Genomic DNA, 20,287 nt, shown 5'->3' on the forward strand with positions numbered 1-20,287 from the left:
TCTGTGTGAAGGAAGAGTTGCATCAACTGAATGATACAAAGCTGCTATAAAAGCTGAAGTTGTATGTAAGTGCTAAATATGAAGTGGTGGGAACTTAACTTACAGCTTTTGAAAAATAGCTATGGATATGTACCCAGTGACTACATATCTTGAAGTAATGCAAACAGCTTTTCACCAAAAGTAAAAAACAAACACACACGCACACAGAATACCACCATTTTAAAGCTCAACACTGACAGTGCTTTCTTCCTCAAGATTAAGCTCCAAGAATTTTCTATCCATTAATCAATATAAATTATGTCTTTCTAGGCTTTTGTTAGTATATCTCTCATATTCATAACATGAAAAGTTGCAAACAAAAAGTGTACATAAAAAATTATGCATTAGTTCTTACAAAATGCCTCTGACCATGGTGGTATCACCCCACTTCTATAGGTGATGTCAATTCTTGCATAAAAAATGTAGCTAGCTAATTTACTCAGAATCACACAGAAAAGTCTACAGCAAGAACAGCAATTGAATCCCAAAATGCTGATAGGTTTAGCCATGAAGTTATCCTTGGATTCTGAAAAAATACAGTGATCAAAATGAAATTTAGATAATAACAGGAGTATCAGATGTTTGAGTTCAGAAGAAAATAAAAAGCAATCCCATTTGCAATTTCTATCAGGGCTGCTAAACATTTATATATTGTTCCAACACACCAACCGCTCTTGTTATGTCACTGTTACAAATCCTGCACTCACTAAAATTCATAACATTCTGCTCACTCACAGCAATTTGACACAAAAACAAATGAGAACAGAAAACTGAAGCTTTTCCCATGCTGCTGAGTGCAACAATCATGAAATGAAATCCTGAATCCTAACTTTGAATCTCTTTTTGCCAATAGACAACACTCCCTAGAAAATACTTACATATCTGATAATTATTATTTTTCTAGCATTGTGCTTACGTGAAAGTTAACTTGCTGGTTTGAATTCAGAAAACAAACAGTGAATGACAATTGTAAAAGAAAAATATTACTGAAACACTATTGACTTTCAAAGAGTATGAGGAAAAATTAATTGGCAGATGTTTTACATAGCATAATTAACAGTTCATTTCAATGCTCTGTAACAAGATTAAGATAATTATGCTTAGAAACAGAAATGTAATAATGATAAATTACTAGTTTTCATATTACGGTCAATCTCCTACATTCCAAATAATCACCATGTTTAGAAATAGGTGCATCTGTTCCACGTTGTCATCAGCTATACAAATGGTACAAACTCGTGGCTGGGTGAAACAATCTTTCAACCGAGATACAGAAGATTTCCTTGCTTCAGGAGTAAACGGAGCGCCTGTTCCGCTCGTCAGCAAAACAGAAGGTAAAAACAGCGGTACTGTTTTCACGAGGGCACAGTTACTGAATAGAAGCTGAAGCTGCATTAGCAATTTGCATTTCTTATGGTTAACTGGAGAGCAAAGCTTAAATTCTGCGAGCTTAGCAAGTTACAAAAACTCCTCATACGGAAGTTCAAGAATGAGACTATGAGAATCTGTATTCCGTGATGGTGTGCAAAATATGAAGTCATATGCTTTCCTATATGGGTAATAAGAAATAACTCTCTCAAGGATTTCAGGCCACAAATAAACTAAGAAAAATCTAATTTTCAAGGTTTTCTTTTGTTACATCTATGCAGACTCTAACTACTGCATCCAAGTGCCACAATATTAGTGTAAACCATTTCAAACTAACATGAATGTAAGCCCTGAGTGTTACTAATGTGTTGATAAAATAGGCTTTATATATTTTGGGGTCTACATATAAATTTTATCTCAGGCTTTCCATTTTCAAGGGTTTTTTTCTTTTTTAATTTCAAAGGTGCATTTTTCTTCTATTTCCCGACAAAGGCATAACAACAAAAAAACCCCACAACCATTTTGCCTTTAAATTAAAAACAGACCTGTATTTCACCTCTTTCTCATTTCTATAGCTTCACTGCTTTCATAATGCTTTTTTTGGGGGTGTTGTGTTTTTTTTTTTCTTTGTTTTCTACTAGCAAGTCCTTGACACTTGAAGACTAAAAACTCACAACAGCACAAAGATCAGAGCAGGCACAGAAATAGAAATTGCAAGATTAGAAATCTCAAAGACCTGAAAAGTAGCAGAGGGGGAATTAATAGGGATTGAGGCAGAACCAAGGAGAATAAAGGAAAGCAATGAAAAATCCTTTCAAAAATAATAATTAAAAAAAAAGTGTGTGACTATATTATTAATGTGCAGCTGAGGAAAATTCATTCTGTAGCACTGGGGTATCACACATATCCAAAACAAAGTAGACTCTAAGAAGGGGGGTAAGTGCAAAAGCATTGTGCATTATAAATACCCACTGGCACCTTTCACGTTTAGTCCATTTTTTATTCCCACCCAGGAGTAGGCAAATGTAAAGAGACCTATTGTTTCTACTATTGATCACTGTTGCTCTGAGCCTTCAAATAAACAAAAAATCCCACCCCATAATGCATGAAAATCCCAAGACATTACACAAAAAAACATTTTTGTATTGATAAGCTTTCTAGCTTCATTCCCTCACTAACCAAAAATGTCTCCACACGTTTCCCAATTCACTTCCTTATTTTCAAGGCTTGCTAGGGCTTTCTGACTGGTTTTTCAGAAATCCCTAGCTACCCATACACCCCCTGTCCCGCTTGCATAATCCCCTGGTTAACAAGCAATTTTTAGCTCGCACCAATAGAGAACAAATCAGACACCCTTATTTTCTTTTGGTCTTTTCTTAGATGAAGTCAGGAAGTTGATCAGAAAAATCATAGAGAAAAGATTTCACCATGGAATTATGGTACAAAGCATTAACTTTGCAACAGATGAGCAATTGCTTTATATAAACACCCTATAGGCAACCTGCCTAATCTTAATGAGGTTTTGGGGCAGAATTTCAACTCCTAAAGCCAGGATACTTTTATAACGCTGCACCCATAAATTATTTTCAATTGTATTCAATTACAGGCAGAAATACTGTCCTGGGCTTTGATCTTTGATCTCCTTACATATCAGCAGTACGTGGTAAGAAACTATGAAGATAAAAACGTACATGCACTAATGAGATGTACTAAAAAGACACTGCGAGGCATGTCTGAAACAATGATACACCCACGATTTTGCAGAGCCCTTATGCAGATGACTTTCAGACTCAAAGGACATCAAAAGACAGAGGGATAAAAGTGAATATTGCTACATTCAACCCAAACGCCCATTTTAGCAGTTACATTCCATTGGCCTGAAACATTAATAGTATCAACCAGTGTACTCTAGACTGTTTCACTGAGATGGCTCTTACATCTCTTTACCTAGTCTTGACTTTCTTTTTATCCCAGACACCATCTCATCATTGCTGGTAAGGCATTTTGAATCATCTAGACAAGCTTTTTCTGTTTTTCAGCAGCCTAACTAATTTCAAATCCCAGCACGAATCCTTTTAATTTCTCCATAATCTAATTTATTATTTAATTTTGAAATAGGTACCTAATTGAATGGAGTTTCTTGAAGTATGTTTTAAGTAAAATACAGTATACCTTTAAGGTAATATATTATTATTATATCCTCTGTTAATATTTCATAAAATAAACCTTTTATTTCAGAAAAACTTTTTACATATATTAGTATAATGTGTGTTAACACCAATCCTCTTCCACTGGCTAAAATGAAGTATATAAATAAACAGTATACAACCTCAATATATAGCCTCACTGACACATCACACACAAACCTGTTACAGCCTTCAAAGGGTTAAACTTGGTATTACTTCCCTATAAATTCTTAAAAATAACTAACAAACAGTGGTTTGCTATGAGGATACAATTGGGACTTAAATCCAAACTGCCTAATTTCTGTGTTTGTATCTCAAGTTTCAGTCATATAATCGTGATTTAAACAATTAGTTTCAACAAGTAACCCAAACTAACAGTCTACTCTTATTACTCCAACTTCAGACCTTTGGCTGTGTATAAAAGATGTAATTTCAAATAGCACTTGAATGTACACAATAATTGAATTGTATATAATATTCAAACAGTATTTGAAATTACATTAAAAAACACCATTAAAATGTAAAGCTAGAGAGAGCCATCTACAGTATATAAGGTGAAAGGAGGATCTGTGAAACTTTGATGGAGAAGTGCCATATCAATTTAAAAACATTTGGGAGTCTTCCAGTATGGAAAAGACAAAGCTCTTACCGTTTCCTTTGGAATTTGTGACTGGCTTTGTTCTGCATTCTAAAGGAAGTAAAAAAAAAAAATAAGAACACGACTACATACGACATATACTATCTATCAGCAGGGGGATAAACAAAGAGCTCTAATTCTGACGTGAAGTAGTAATGGAAAAACAAAGGGTGTTCGTCACACTCCCTGATTCAGATTTGTCTAAACAAGCACTAAATGAGAGGTGAACAAAAATAACATCCAGCGATCTTAGGCCAGTGCACCTGACGTTATCTGGCTACGAGGGAGGTGGAGGTGACTATCTGGCCAAGGAAGGATCACAGCTGCTTGCACCATTTTCTGGCTGGTGGAATATTCTCGTTCAGGGATGTTTCTCCCCTGCTCTTTCCTTTCTGCTTTGAAGGCTTCAAAGAACAACCTCAGCAGTCCAGATGAACCCTTCCAAATATTTTAAACAACTACCTATTTTTTAAAACATCCATTCTCATTTTAACAAGGAATCCCCCTTTTGAGTGTGTTTGGATGAACCAGAACTACAGCACTGGATATCCCAGGACAGGAGGGTGCTTTCAGTCCACCACAGATGGGACCCTCCTATACCTTGCATTCCTCACCTGTGTCTCAGGGCACATAGGGCAAACATACACCATTGGAAAACCTCTCCGCATCCCCCAGCCAATTCTGGAAACACACGTAAGGAACTATTGCTCTTCCAAGCCCATGTCCACCCATATTAAAACCCCACTGAGCACCCAGGAGCCACCTTCCTGCTGGCTGAATGATCACTTTGGGACTAACCAGCTATTTCTTTTCATTCAGCCAGGCCAAAATGAAATGCTAGGGTTTACTGGACTTTTTTGCTCTGGGCTGTTTTGCAGGAGATTCAAATGATTAAGCACAAAAATGTGGTGGTCAAGGTAGTAACAAAAACATCCAGTCAGCTTTAATCTACAGCTAATAACCAATAAGAAAAAAAGATGAAGGAGCCAACTTCCAGGAACATGTAAAGGACCTACATGTACCAATGGGCATATTAACTCGTAGGGTACAGGAGACTAACTGACAGCCAGTCTGTGCTGATACTGAGAATTAAGCTCAAAAGCTAAATAACCCAAGTCAATCCTTCAGTGGATTCACATAGTCAGTAGCAAGCTCTAAGAAAATCTTTCACAGCAAGTTATGTTTGGTTATGTGAGGTAACCACAGTACAACAGGAGCTCTACTTAACCAGAGTAATCCTCACTCCTTTCACAACAGAAGGGGGCAGGGAGGGAAGATTTTTAAGAGACAAGCTGCCTCTCACACTGATGTGGACAAGCCCCAATATGTTACCTATCTGGCATTAGGTTAATTCTGGAAGCAATAAAATGCCTGGTATTCTGGAGAAGCATAATAGGGCTTCCAGATCTCACTAGTTAGAGTTGACTCCGGCCAATTTGGTTTTATTCCCTGCATCCACGTTTTACTCACTTTTACCATGATCTGTACAGAAGCTGCTGCACTGGATGATGGTTCTCCATCACACACACACCCCCTAACCTGACAACACAAACTACAAAGATCCCATGCTAACCTATACGGGTTCAACTTAACATTCCCATAAGTTTTAGATAAGCTACACATTTTCATAGGTCCCTTCCAGACAATAATGGCAATATATATCAAAGACATTAAACGCCACAACTCTCCTGAAAGTTTATTATCTTCATTTCACTTACAAAGAAACCCAAGGATAAGTAACTTTTCAAAAGTCATTCAACAAGCCATAACCCAAAACGTAAAATCTAAACACCTCTTTTATTGGGATTACTATCTGTACAAATGTTGGCAAATATAAAATGGTTTTAATACTGAGTGCTCCTCAGTAAGCAACAGCAAGTCCTGCACTTTACGAGATGGATAATATCAAATAACATGATTTTATGCATATGATTTCTGAGACATATCTCATTCAGTTAATATTTAAAGCATACAAATGTAGAAAATATGACAGAAATAAGGGAAGGATGCAAAGACAAATTGTTCCTAAGTGGCCAAAGAAGGTTTGCATATGAAAAAGATGAACTGACATGATTTCAGATCATTCCCCTCCCTCCTTCAATATTAATTTTCTTTCTTTTTGTACATAAAGCTAGTAAAAGACAATAAGAGGAGCTGGTCGGAAAGACTTCTTTTTTTTTTCTTTTAAGATTATTTCTCACCAGAGAATAAAGAACAGCCCTTATGATGGGTTTTAGTTCAACACCTTCCCCAGCAATTCTGCTCCTGCTCTTTGACAGCTGTCAGCAGAGCTCACCTAACATTTCTTCATGTCAAAATGCAAACAAACAAATTCTTATGCAACAAAGGATGATCACACACATGTACTGTCAGATCCTCACAATACCATTTGTTCAACTGGAGCTACAGAAATGTACACCAGTTCAGATCTGGTCTCTGACTACATAGCGCAGAGCCCACCTACTACCTGACACAGCCACAATGAGATCTGGCTTCCCTATGTTGATGTTTGCCAAAATAGCTGAGAGAGTATCGCCTGAGAGCAGCAGGGAGGCTACTGAGGTTGAACTCATTTAAAGGGGCTGCTTTGCTGATATTTTAAAAACTGAATCAAGTATTACTATGATTAAATCTCTGCCATACTCACATCATATCTTTGTTTGCAATTATTTAAACAAAATACCGTGTTAAATTATGCATTATAACTTCCTCATTTTAATACAGAAATAATATACACAAAATTAAGACATTTTCTTACTTCTAAGTTTATTTAGAAAACTTAAAAAGCATTTTCATTCACCTTTATGTAAGAGAGCAATACTGTGAAAATTACATCATAGGAACTTATAAACAGGTTGCTTTACAGTTCCAGCAATAAGGTAGGGCATAATATGATTTCAAATTGTTGATTTCTCTTCATTTTATGACAACTTTCACTTCAGTACCTGAAGTCACGTTCCAAGAATATTAAGGTAAAAGTGTTGTTCATTTGCAACCTTCCCTGCTACTTTGACTTCCTAGGTTTAATTGTAGTTTTGAAAAATAAAAGGCTAATGTTAAATGTCTTGAAATGGCCAAACAAAAATTCATTCTCCTTGCATTCAAAATAACACAAATCCAATAGAAAAATGAAGCAATCTATTAATCACACTAAACGTTACTTATATTTGTCTGTCTTCTCATGATAATGGAGCCAAATAAGTTATTTTTAGAGCTATATATAGCTATGATAATACAAATAATAAATAAATTCAGCAGTTTAATTGAATACAGAACAAAGTACGACTGCTACATTCACAGTCTACCTTTTCATAACAGAAATTATCTTGTATAATTATCAGAGAAATATCTGTATACACTATGCAAGTGGAGCAGGTACAGTATGAAACATCATTTTATTTCCATTTCATGTAAATTTCTCAGAAACATTTTCTGAATTACCCTGCTAAATTAATAACTGCAGGGTTTCCATTCCACAGAGATTGCATTTATATTCAAAAAAGGCTACTATTTCTTATATATTCCATTTTTTGATAGAAAGGTATTTACATATCCTGTTTTGGCATAATATTATATGCTCTAAAACATTTTAGTGAGCAGGTAGTGGGACAAATGGCAGGCTTTCAAACATAGATTCGTCCATATGAAAGATATGAAATAATCTACTTGTCTGCATGCATCCAAATAAAGTCCATCCAATAGCTTCTTCTATAATAAACATTTTAACTCAAAATAAAACTCTCACTTATACATTATTAACAAATATTTAATTCCAATAGCAGATCTCGAAGAGAATAAAAAACATTCATGTAAAATGTTCTAAATAAAGCAAAATAGCTGGGGTTTTTTTTTTCTTATATTCAGTGCTGGCCATGCATGTTTACTAGCAGGTGACAAGATCAAATCATTTGCTCATACTCATCTAAATCTCTTAGCTGCTCTCTATTTTACGCACCAGTTCCCTTGGATGGAATGTTTCTTCCTGTCGAAAAATCAGAAGGCCGACAGTCCCTCCCATCTTGGTGCTTCGCAGCAAGGACACAACTTCTTCTTGAGTTTTTCCTGTTAAATCAACTCCATTTACCTGTGACAAAGGAAATATTAGAAATTGATAAGACTCCAAACCAGGAAAAACAGTAGAAGTTCATACCAAAAAGTCACGTGTATTAAAAAACCCTCACTGAAGCAATCTGCTTATTGGCTCAGTATAGCTTCCATTTAATAGAATTAATTAAACATGTATTCTTTACATACGAATACAAATAAGAAGCAAGACAGCAATATTTCCCTCCTCTTTAGCAGGAACTGTATACTCCAGTGTACTCTAAAGCCAACTAATTCCATCTACCAATATTTTTTACAAGAATTTCTGCATAAAAATTCTTTGGTAAAATCAATGTGTGATCCAAAACTGGTCCTGTGTCCACATGGTGTCATACATATCTTCCAAATGTATCTTGCACAATAAATTGTGTTAAAAGTAGAAAATAACTTTTTTCCCCTCAAATAACTTTGGAGCAGTTGCTCTTTTTTTGCCTTTGCTAGTGGTCTAATCCCTTGGCTTCCACCTACCATTTACCAGTACAGACAGGTATGGAATACATATAGGTAGATTTCCCACTTTATGAGCTAACTTGAGTAAGGGAGAAGCCAGAGAAGGACAGGGTATTCTCAGGCTTACCTGTACAGAAACATTTTGGAAATGTAAGGCAAATCAGCTAACAGTGTTAAGCAAGAGAGCGTGGTGCTCAGAAGAAGTCAGCAAACCATCTTTTTCCTTTCCCTTGTTAGAGATCACAGATCACGCAGCTGAGGTGCCATAATTGTCATCTTAAATGCTTCTGAGTCCCCTTCTACCCAAGTCATCTGGGTTACCTTGAATTACAGTAATTATAGAGGGCTACCCTCCAGCAAGAATTCAAGCTGACTTTGCCAATTTTGCAGTTAAGTGAAGTTAGGGCACTGAGAGGCAGTTACAGTCTCCGCTGTACCTCCAGTGTCATTTGGCTTAGGGACGGTAATGAAGAGCTGTGGGTGGTAACATCTTACATCACTCCAGCTGGATTTGCAGGAAGATCTCTGCAAATCTAAGAGACATTTAATTCCCTTGAGGACATCCTCTCTTCAGGAGGGAAGTGGCCTTGATTTTCTGTAGTGCTACCCTCCTCTTATATCGTGCCTTTAAGTTAATTCACTAAACCTTTTCAGGGTTTTGTCTTCCATACTTGGCAACATCTTCAATGATTTCTGGTCTGTCACTCCATGCTGATTTAATGCCTCTTCTTACTTTGCTTCAACTTATTCCTAAACAGCAATGCAAGACTATGGCACTATATTCACATAAGGACACTTAAACTCATGTTTTCATAGTATGTCTGGGTCCAGCTCTTAAAACAGTTATGTACTGAAAATGCACAGCCCTTAATCTGTTACCTAAAAAAACAAAGCCAAAAAAAAAAACCAGAAAAAAGGAAAAAAAGAAGAGGGAAACATTTCCCTATAACATAAACTACTAAGAGCTTTTGGAAGTGAAGTAGTGCATGGGCTCATGCCAAAACACAGACAAACAACATGTAACACTTCATCACCTCAATTAATCGGTCTCCAGCTTTTAGTCTTCCATCTTGAATAGCTGCACCTCTCGGAAGGATGTTTTTCACATAAATTGGAGCAGAGCCACCAATTGGGACATCTCTTGAAGTAATGCTAAATCCCAAGCCTTCTGTACCTGCATAAAGAATGCAGAGTATTACTTGTTAAAATGCACATTTTATATTATATATTATTTTTACCCAGCAGAGTGTACATATACCTCACTGATACAATGAAAATAACGTATATAAGATGTAAGAATTACTGCATGGCAAGAAAAGAAAAAAAAGGCATGTACAGGAACGCTATAGCTGAAGCACTGAGTCTTGGCACAGGTGGCTCAGCAGGCCCTCCTTGCAACTTGCTGTTCTGATGATTTCCAAGTCATTGCCATATTTCCAACTTTCTATTTCAGACGAGCTGAGTGACAAGGAATCAGAACAAAGCATATCCGATATCCTATCACTGCCTTCCCCCTTGTCAATCTGGATCTCATCAATGATCCTTTCTTTCTCTTTTGCGACTCTTTCAGCAATGTCAGTCAGCCAGCGCTGCTGGCCACGGGGCTTTGTCTGTTCACTTATGGACACCGGCAGGTGACAGACAGAACCAGAGCTCAGTGGTCTCATTTCTTCTGCTCCGAAGGACCTCAGGCTGTTTTCTGTCAACAGCTCCTCCGCCTCGGGGCTTCACCCTGGCTCTTGCTGGGTTCCACCCCACCTTCTGTCATGCAGGCAAGGAGCAGAGCCAGGCTGCCGCTTCTGAGGTCCTGCCGTGCATCCAGGTGACTGACTACACTTGGCTAAGACTGACTGAAGCTAAACAGAGACGTTTAAGATGATCTGGAGAAATCCAGAAAGAGGGTCCAGTCAATACGGCAAATGAGGTTTGCTCGTATTTCAGAGAAATTATGCCCACAATTGGTTATTGAAGTGTACCTTAGGAGCCCACCAGCTCTGGGATTCACAAGCTGAGAGGACAAACAGAAGCCTTTCCTACTATGCAGAAAACTCATTTGTGATCATCTCTTTGAAGCAATCTGAAGTGTTATCAACAACCTTTGAGACTCTACGTTGAAACATGCCCCCCCTCCCCCAACACTGCACATCAAGTCTATTCAGGACATTTAATCTAGCATGGAACACAGACATTCAGCGGAGACAGAGTATCAGCACCTACAACTTCCAGTTGAAACATCTCAGAAGTTGTCAAGATATGCCTACAGTTCAAGTTCTCCAGCTAGGCATACAGACGCCCAACCCACATTTAATCTGACCTGCTAAGACAACCTGCAGTTAGGACTCCGCAGTATCAGATATGGTCCCTAAAAGTTGCACAATACATCCGTTTGCATAAAATCATGGGGACAGACAGAAGCTGAACTTTTATGCAATAGTCCTCAGCTTTGAGCCCCTGGGAAATTGAACACAACCTGTGTGAAAAACACACAACTATATAACCATTTGAGGTTAAAGCCTGAATTAATTTCTGTCTTACCGTTCCCCATGTTCATTTGCTAAGTCTGCTTTTTTACTGAGCAGGTTCATATTCACACATGTGAAAAGGAAGCAGGAGTCCAATATAGACAACATTAGTCTACATGCACATTTCTGAAATCTGCACAATTACATTTGATTAAAATTTAGTACAATGTATTTTATTATCAAGATGGTAATCATGTTAAGAAGTAAGTTGATACAGGTGACAGGGCTGGGAGGGATATAACCTTTAAAGTCTTCATCTTAAATGTATGTGAGTCCTCAGGTATCCACAGCAAGCGCATGCAGCTCATATTGTTCAGGAAATTTGGATCAATTCCTCTAGGCTAACTATCACGAGACAACCTCCCTTCTTTATGTCTGCAGCATTCAAGATAGCTGAAAAACTGACATTTGAATTTGAAAGTCTTCATCCACTTTCAGGCTGATATAAAATTTATCAGTGCTATTATACAGAGATGAAAAAAATATTAAATCTCATAACATCCATATTTTACTTTGGAGACCTCACAATTTTAATGATGCTTCAAACGTTCATAGAGCTCTTTAACTCCTTGCAACATGTGAAGATGATCTATATAGGTTTAAGGTTTTTTTAAGACACATCTCAGCTTTTTATAGAATTTATCTTTTTCTTATTTAAGGATCTGTGTTGAATGCTGCTCTTGGAGTACAGGTTTTGTCTGCTAAAATTTCTAAAGTAATATCAAAACATGACTGCATGCCCAGGACAATATTTCATTATTAATAAGCTTAATCCCCTCAGCCTGATTACGGCATCATTACAGATGTCTGGTTCACACAGTCTACTTTAAACGCTCGCAGAAAAAACAGAAGTTGAAATGTTCACATTACAAACGCACACAGGATATAAATTTGGATTGTGGCATTTTCTGCTGTCAACTCCGCAGAAAGCCTTTACCAAAGCGGGCAGAACGCCACAAATCCACACTGCGCCCAGCTATTAGCAGAAGAAAATTCTAATTACTTGTTTCTGTGGAAAGAGAGGGCCTCAACTGGGCTACAGTTTGCTATGCTGCTCTGTACAGCTCTGCACGAGGCAGCTTTTGGGTGTCATTTTCCTCTTACTTTTTCACTGCTTCATTTTAGTATTTGTGCACTAGAGCTGTCCTTAGCTGTATGATACAGCTTCATAAACTGCTATGCTTATTGTATATAAATTAGAAGTTCACAAGATTGGGAAATAAATGGATACATTCGACCAAGGCCAAAAATAAATATGACTTCTGTGACTGGATTGATTTTAAGCTTTTTTTTTTCTTTTTATATACATAACTGATTTAGTTATCTCTACCTCATGCATTTCATGTTGATAGGAATGATATAACATCTTAACATCTCCCTGCTGCTAAAAGGTTTTCAGTTCTTAGGGTGTAGAACTGTATTATAATAAATAGGGAACTGTGCAAACATACGGTAGGCTCCTCTGATATCTCTGATTTATACTAATAATATGGGAGAAACTGGACACACATACAGGCAGAACCAGAACAAGAGCAGAAAACAGAAGAAACTCCCATCTTTTTGAAAACACGGGAGTCATCCTACTCAAAGCTAGGAGCTTTACTTTGCAAGGTCTAGATTATTTGAGCTATGTACAACTTAATCTCTTATAGATTTTAAAAAGAAAGAGGGTAGAAAATGTCTTCCTCCCTCTATAGCTGTCATGTCTGACAACGATCAAATTACACCGAGTGATAATAACATTTAAAAATTACCCACTAATTTGTGTAATTTAAATTCTTAGGCTTCTTTGATAAATCAGCAGCTCTCTCGACAAGTTAGAGCTTCCTTCTTCTCTTGAGTGTGATGCTGAACACGCCTTCTAAGGTCACATTACCCTCGAGAGCTCAGCCAGCTCAGAGCTGAAGACAAAGTAGTTTTAAGTGAATAAAAAGGGCAGTTACAAAAGTAAAAGAACTATGTTGTACAAACAGAAGAGGGGCAGATTTGATGCTTCAGTTGCTGTTTTGGAGGAAATCAGTTCTAGTACATTAAGACGGGGGGGGGGCAAAAAACTTTCATGGAAGTTAATTAAATACATATTCAAAATGAACACCATCATCTTATTTGGAATCAGCCTGATCACAAACTGACGGTATGTTAAAAAAATTATTAAATCTTACTGGAGGTGGCTAGGTTTTCTATTATCTCCCAGTGAAGAAGTGTTTAATTTCTCACTAATGCTAGGATTATCTTCTTGATTGTGGAAAGAGTGTGTCTGGCATAACGTTTCTGTCTTTCCAAGGCTCTTCTGCATGAAAAATTGTGCACTCCTCATCCAGCACCAACTGCAGGTCTAAATTCTCAGCAGCAAAATGTGCTGCTGGGTAGAAACACTGCCAGAACACGAGACAAAAAGCAAGCATCACCTCTGCACTGCTTCGAGTACTTTCACGTCACTCTCAAAAGGACATTAGTTCAGAGACCCAATAAGGAGCATCTGAAGGACCTACACTGACAACTACTTATATACTTCTCTTACAGTTATCTTCCCTTTCAGGACTGTAAGCAAAGCTAGAAGTAAATCATTCATTTCTTTCTCCTCTAATTTAAGAAAATGCAGATGGTTCTCAGCTACTTCAGTACAGATCTCCCTAAATTTAAACAAAAAAAAAAATCTCACTTCTAAAACAATGGAAAATGTTTGATAACCAGACAATTGGGCAGCACATTTGTTAGTACTTATGCAAGAGAAGCAGAGAACATTTCAGAACAACCTGAATATGGAAAATCCATGTGGGTGAACAGTCCTAAGATGGAATAAAGGATTGTTAAGGAAAAGTGCAGAATCTTCATGAAAGACAAAGAACACCCTCTCCCTTTCCTAAAACAATAAGGGAGGTTGGTTATGCATATAAACAGTTTGTGACACAAAGTCACAAAAATTACAAAATAGAGCATCCCCACTTAATGAAAGTATTACATTATAAAATGATCCAGAATAAGGAGCGAGATAACGTTACAATAAAACTAAGCAGAAGGGCCAAACACTCTCTGACGATAATCAGAGCAGACACTCCTTCCAAACATTTCAAGTTCCTGCTTTTTCACAGTGGACTCTTTCTTGAGATCCATGTATGGATGGATGATTGCTGAAATAATTACCCTACTGTTTTATACTAGAAAGCAGTTTTTATTAAGGACTGGACCTCATGTAAGAGCTGAACAGCAAATACGCTCTCCTCATTGTCAGGGGCTTCATGAAACTAACCAAGATCATTTTTGATACTTCCTGAAAAGTTATTTTACTGCTCCTAGTTTAAGCCCCATATTTTCAGAATTTGTGTATGCATAGTCAGGGTAACTGTACATGCAAATGACTGCTTAGAAGGCTGACTGCTCAGCTGTCTAAAAAATTTCTGCAGCCACATGCATGATCAAGACAAATTAACTGCATGCCCATTTTTGTGTAGTTGAGTGATTTGGAACAACTTTTTTTCTCTAAGCAAAGCTGAGACCTCTCAAGAAAATCTTTGATCAACCTAATAGAAACATTCTTCCCTTTTTGCTACAGCCTACTAATAAATAGTGATCAGAAGTGTTTTTAAAAAATGGAAAGATGAAACTTGATGCAGTTTATGTTTCTTCAGTAGCTAATAATGCCCAAAATGATTTGCTTCACTTTTGAATCTCATTTCTCAAGGTCACTAACGTAATTTAGGAATCTACATGCTTCATTTCAAAAGTGACGAACACCCATACTGCATCTGAACAGGAATTCTAAAATCAGTCTAAGAGAACATATCACTTCAAAAGAAATTTTAAATAAAAATTTAAAATGTCAGTTCAAAGTCTGGCTCAAGCAACTGTGTGGGAAAACAGAAGAGTATGATGAAAAATGTATGTAAATCTGTACACTTCAGATACATGATGCAGGATATCTTACAAGTTCAGGGTCCTGTCTTGTATGCTCTGCTATATAAACCCAAGTAAAATAAGTCATTGTCCATATATGTGCTTTACTCCATAGCAAATATGATGCCGTTTTAAATTAGCGTACTCCCAAACTACCCATGGCATCTTATTTGTGTCTCTAACGACTTCTTGCAGAAAGGAACGTGGGTGCAGCAGGGCTGAGTGTCACCATGCCATAACACTGAGTGCCCAGTCACCTGGTGGGACTTGCAGTGTTTAAGCTCGGCTCTGTATGTAAGATGGAGCGTTATTAACCACAGAAGGGCCAGCAAACCAAACAGAAAAGAAAAAAAAAAAACAAAACCAAACCAATAAGAAACTCTGAAGAGCAAGGAGTCTCGTAATCCTCCTCACATCTACAATTTCACCATTTTTCTCTGTTGCACTGCACAAAGGTGCCTCCTTCCTCTCAGGACTCACCAACTCCTAGGACATGGCTGCTACGCCCTTTCTGTGATGGACTTGGTGATTCCTACAGCTCTCCTGCTGTAAGGTATCCTGCAGTTGTGTCACTCATTTCTTTCTCTTGAAGCTATACTATTTTGCAAGAGAGAAATATTCTTTGGACCAAAAAGGAAGAGATGATCCCAACTTCCACGGCTGGTAGTTAAGTCGCTCTCCGGAAGCGGGGAGATGTGGACTAAAGTACTGATGCACTGAATACTTCAGACAAAAAATAGCAAAATATTTGGTGGAACTGGGACCAATTTAAAAAACAAGAGCTCAGTTTTGACATTTTACCTCAAGAATTACATATTTAATTTAGCTAGACAATTATGTAGTTATAGATAGAAATAATCCCATGCAATGAGTATTATACTTAAGGGCAATCAAATAAAACGAAGCTAATTTAAAGACTGAGTACTTCAGGCTTGTCTTAGTACAGTGATGTCAAAACCAGTATATATGAATATATGAATACAATGTCCAATTGAAAAGCAGTCTTTTGAATGCTTTGGCGAGTATCAGGCTAAATGCTGCAACTTACTCACTGCTCAAAGACTAAGCCTTAGAATCATTTCTTGTATAATTGGTTATTTATTATTTATAAGTGCTGGACTAAATTTCTCGCAATTGCACTGGCTCGAACCCTTGAAGTCAAAGGAAAATTGTCCTGGTGTATATGAGGTCAAAATCGGTTCTAAAACTCTGGATGTTATACCAGTGGTCTTATTTTCTCTATATATTAGCTGTAAAGAACTATTTTTATTTATTTGTACTTACTGTGTATCAGCTTACACCAAAATATATATAAACACAGGCTCACTGTCATCTCTTGTACTATCTTAATTTGTGTGAGCTATTAAGCTAGACTGTTATACAGCCTTAATGGCATTAGAATATCAGCAATAACCCCTACATCTATATGCTAAAAGTTCAGGCCCTGACCTTTAAGGAAAGATAAACAGATATCCATTTTCATTTAGAAAAGCCAACAAACATTCTGCATTGACTGAAACATATGACTGACCTTCTCTTCTGACTTTATTAAACAGCTAAATCCTATGAAAGTTCAGGTTATTTTAAAATGCCAAAACAGCAATAAATATTAAGAAATCATAATTACAGAAGCACATACTGTAGGGTTATCTTACCATGTCATTTTATATAATAAAGCTCATGCAATATGTAGAAACACAGCTGTAATAAAGAAGGTCTGTCTGCATTGAAAAAGAGTCAATTCTCATATACTACATCATTAACCAGAATGCACAGGTTAAATCGAAAGTGAATTTCAAGATGAAGCCTTACATGCTTGTATGCCTTAATGCACCCCACAAGGAGTTTTTAATCTAATGATGGTAATTGGTGAAATAACTGCTGTCTGTTAGCTACAAAGAAAGCACATTTGTTAAATATCTATAAAGCCTATATTATTACAACATCCTTCATTAGAAATAATCAAAGACAATCAACATCCCTATTGCACTCATATTTATAACAAACTACTTGGGGGCATTCTTAAGTGTTTTGCTTAATTTGTTGTTCCACATGTATGTTCTCAGAGTGATCAAATAAAAGCCAAAATGGGAGGACATGCCTCTTTTCGCAGTGGATATTAACAAATGAAATACAGCAATGATAAGAAGGTATCCTTACTTATGCATTTTTTTTTAAATATCATGCACGAAATACAGTACACTAAATAGTTTCTGTCTGTCTGTCTATAATCTGAGCTAGGTGACACTTCTGCATAAATAGTATTCTCACATAAGCAAACTGTTAGAAACAAATATTCCCTCTAAACTTCTCAAATACATTCTAGATATGGATTTCAAAGCTTATATTAGCCTAAAAGCCACCAAACTTCTCTGGCATGAACTACATGTTAAAGTATCTTACAGATCACTTTCCATCAACAGGTAGCATGGATCTTCTTTCATCTAAACCATCTAATATATTGGTGCCAGCAAGGCTAAATTACATTATAGAAGTGGGGAGAGTATTTATGAAATAGTATCCAGTGCAAGAGGACCAAAATGTAACCTCACATTACAGTCAAAGAATCCATAACACATCAAAATTATATTCTCATATCTTAGAATCATAGAATCATAGAATAGTTTGGGTTGGAAGGGACTTTTAAAGGTCATCTAGTCCAACCTCCCCCTGCAATCAGCAGAGACATCTTCAACTAGATGAGGTTGCTCAGAGTCCATCCAACCTGACCTTGAACGTTTCCAGGGATGGGGCATCTACCACCTCTCTGGGCAACCTGTGCCAGTGTCTCACCACCTTCATTGTAAAAAATTTCTTCCTTATCACTAGTCTAAATCTACCCTCTTTTAGTTTAAAAACATTCCCCCTTGTCCTGTCGCAACAGGCCCTGCTAAAAAGTTTGTCCCCATCTCTCTTATAAGCCCCCTTTAAGTACTGAAAGGCTGCAGTAAGGTCTCCCCAGAGCCTTCTCTTCTCCAGGCTGAACAACCCCAACCCTCTCTCAGCCTTTCTTCATAGGAGAGGTGTTCCATCCCCCTGATCATTTTCGTGGCCCTCCTCTGGACCCGCTCCAACAGGTCCATGTCTTTCTTGTGCTGAGAGTTCCAGAGCTGGACGCAGCACTGCAGGTGGGGTCTCACCAGAGCAGAGTAGAGGGGCAGAATCACCCCCCTCGACCTGCTGGCCACGCGTCTTGTGATGCAGTCCAGCATATGGTTGGCCTTCTGGGCTGCAAATGCACATTGTCTGCCATGTCCAGCTTTTCATCCACCAGTACCCCCAAGTCCTTCTCGGCAGGGCTGCTCTCAATCCCTTCATCCCCCAGCCTGCCTTGATACTGGGAGTTGCCCCCCGACCCCAGGTGCAGGCCCTTGCACTTGGCCTTGTTGAACCTCATGAGGTTCACACGGGCCCACTTCTCGAGCTTGTCCAGGTCCCTCTGGATGGCACCCGTCCCTCAGGCGTGTCAACCGCACCGCTCAGCTCGGTGTCATCTGCAAACTGGCTGAGGGTGCACTCGATCCCACTGTCTACGTCATTGATGAAGCTATTAAACAGTACTGGTCCCAATACGGACCCCTGCAGGACACCACTCATCACTGATCTCCATCTGGACATTGAGCCATTGACCACCACCCTCTGGATGCGACCATCCAACCAATTCCTCATCCACCAGACAGTCCACGCATATCCCTCCAGTTTAGAGAGAAGGATGTTGTGGGTGACTGTGTCAAAGGCCTTAGAGATCTTATGAGCTATAAGGCCACATTTGTTTCATGCAAAAATACTGTATTCCCATATTCTATATTAATTGTTGGTGCTTTTAAATTATATTAAATCTATAATTCCACTCCTGGCTAAGAATTCTTTTATGTAATGTCCGAGTGATATTTCTACAGGCTTCCGGACACACAAAAAAATAGGTAAAAATCACTGTAGTGACTGAGAGCATATTTGTAAGCACAGTGATTCCTTACTCAGCCAATAACAATAAGTTTTTCCAAACGGCTGATCTGAGCTCATAGGCTAAAGAATTTATTGAAGGAGCATCAACAACAGAAGCAAACTGTCAACTCAACCTTATGTCATCCAAGTTTGTAGAGCTTAAAATTCAGCAACCAGAAAGAAGCAATCTGGTGGTTCATGTGAAGTTCATAGAAAGGAAAGCATAATGATAATGTGACAAGTAGCCTGGTACCTGTGAAACTGTAAAATCTCTACCATTCAATGCATTGTCTTTGATACTTTTTGATAAAAAGATCAATTAATAAAAACTATTAACACTAAGGACATACAATATCCTAAGGGGAACGGACTTTGAGTTCACGGAGAATACTCTGTCACATGGCTAAACTTTTTGCTGTGTAATGTAAACCCTATTCCAGCTCCTAGAGATCAAATTATATCTAACCTTAAACATGCTCATTTTAATACCATAAAATTTACAGCATGTATAATCCTTTAAAAAATCATTTCCCAAACCCTAAGAAATACTTGCATCTAAATGTCATTTTATTATACTTCAAACTATCTTAAAAGCATCTAGATAGTAACTGCAGAAAAATACCTAATTTTCTCGCTAAGGACATTCAACACATCATAAAAATTCCACGGATGTACCAGTGCATCTACATGTGCACATATAACACAGATGTTGAAATAAGCACGCACCGCCTTCTCCTCTGCTTTTAAATAGTCTCTCACCCCCATTCAAACTACATTAGCATAAGGCCTAAGATAGGAAATACCACATTACATCTCAACCATTTAAACAAAGACTTTCACATCCCAGTGGAACAAAAAAAAGCTTTAGCTGGAAATTAGAAAGTCCAATTTACCAACTGGATCCCACACACTCTTAAAATCTAACAGCAAACCCACAGTTATTCAATTTGAAAAGTCGTGATATCGGTAAAGTACGGAATATGGGCCATTTTCACTTGTTTACTTTTATTAATTAAATAGTTCATCATTCCCTGGGTCTTGGCCAACAGAATTTGTAGCACTTACTGCACTTCTCTATTAGTTGAGAGACAGAAAACTATGTTAAAGCACTCTTCAAAATGGCCTTTTGCAAACATACTGCA

General features: G+C 37.7%; 1 protein-coding gene across 8 annotated transcripts in view; it reads right to left on the bottom strand.

Annotated features, from left to right (window-relative positions):
• Positions 1-20,287, bottom strand: part of PARD3 (par-3 family cell polarity regulator) — a 470,848-nt gene that overhangs the window by 191,591 nt on the left and 258,970 nt on the right. For 4 of the 8 annotated variants that reach the window (XM_075144056.1, XM_075144055.1, XM_075144053.1 and 1 more), the window contains 3 exons: positions 9,819-9,958; positions 8,186-8,314; positions 4,243-4,281 (listed from right to left, as the gene is read on the bottom strand). In XM_075144056.1, coding sequence (XP_075000157.1) covers positions 4,243-4,281; positions 8,186-8,314; positions 9,819-9,958 — 308 coding nt within the window. The remainder of the gene's footprint in view (positions 1-4,242; positions 4,282-8,185; positions 8,315-9,818; positions 9,959-20,287) is intronic. The other 4 variants (XM_075144058.1, XM_075144059.1, XM_075144057.1 and 1 more) reach the window with 1 other exon arrangement.

Source organism: Calonectris borealis, chromosome 2, assembly GCF_964195595.1.
Source record: "Calonectris borealis chromosome 2, bCalBor7.hap1.2, whole genome shotgun sequence".
NCBI lineage: Eukaryota > Metazoa > Chordata > Aves > Procellariiformes > Procellariidae > Calonectris > Calonectris borealis.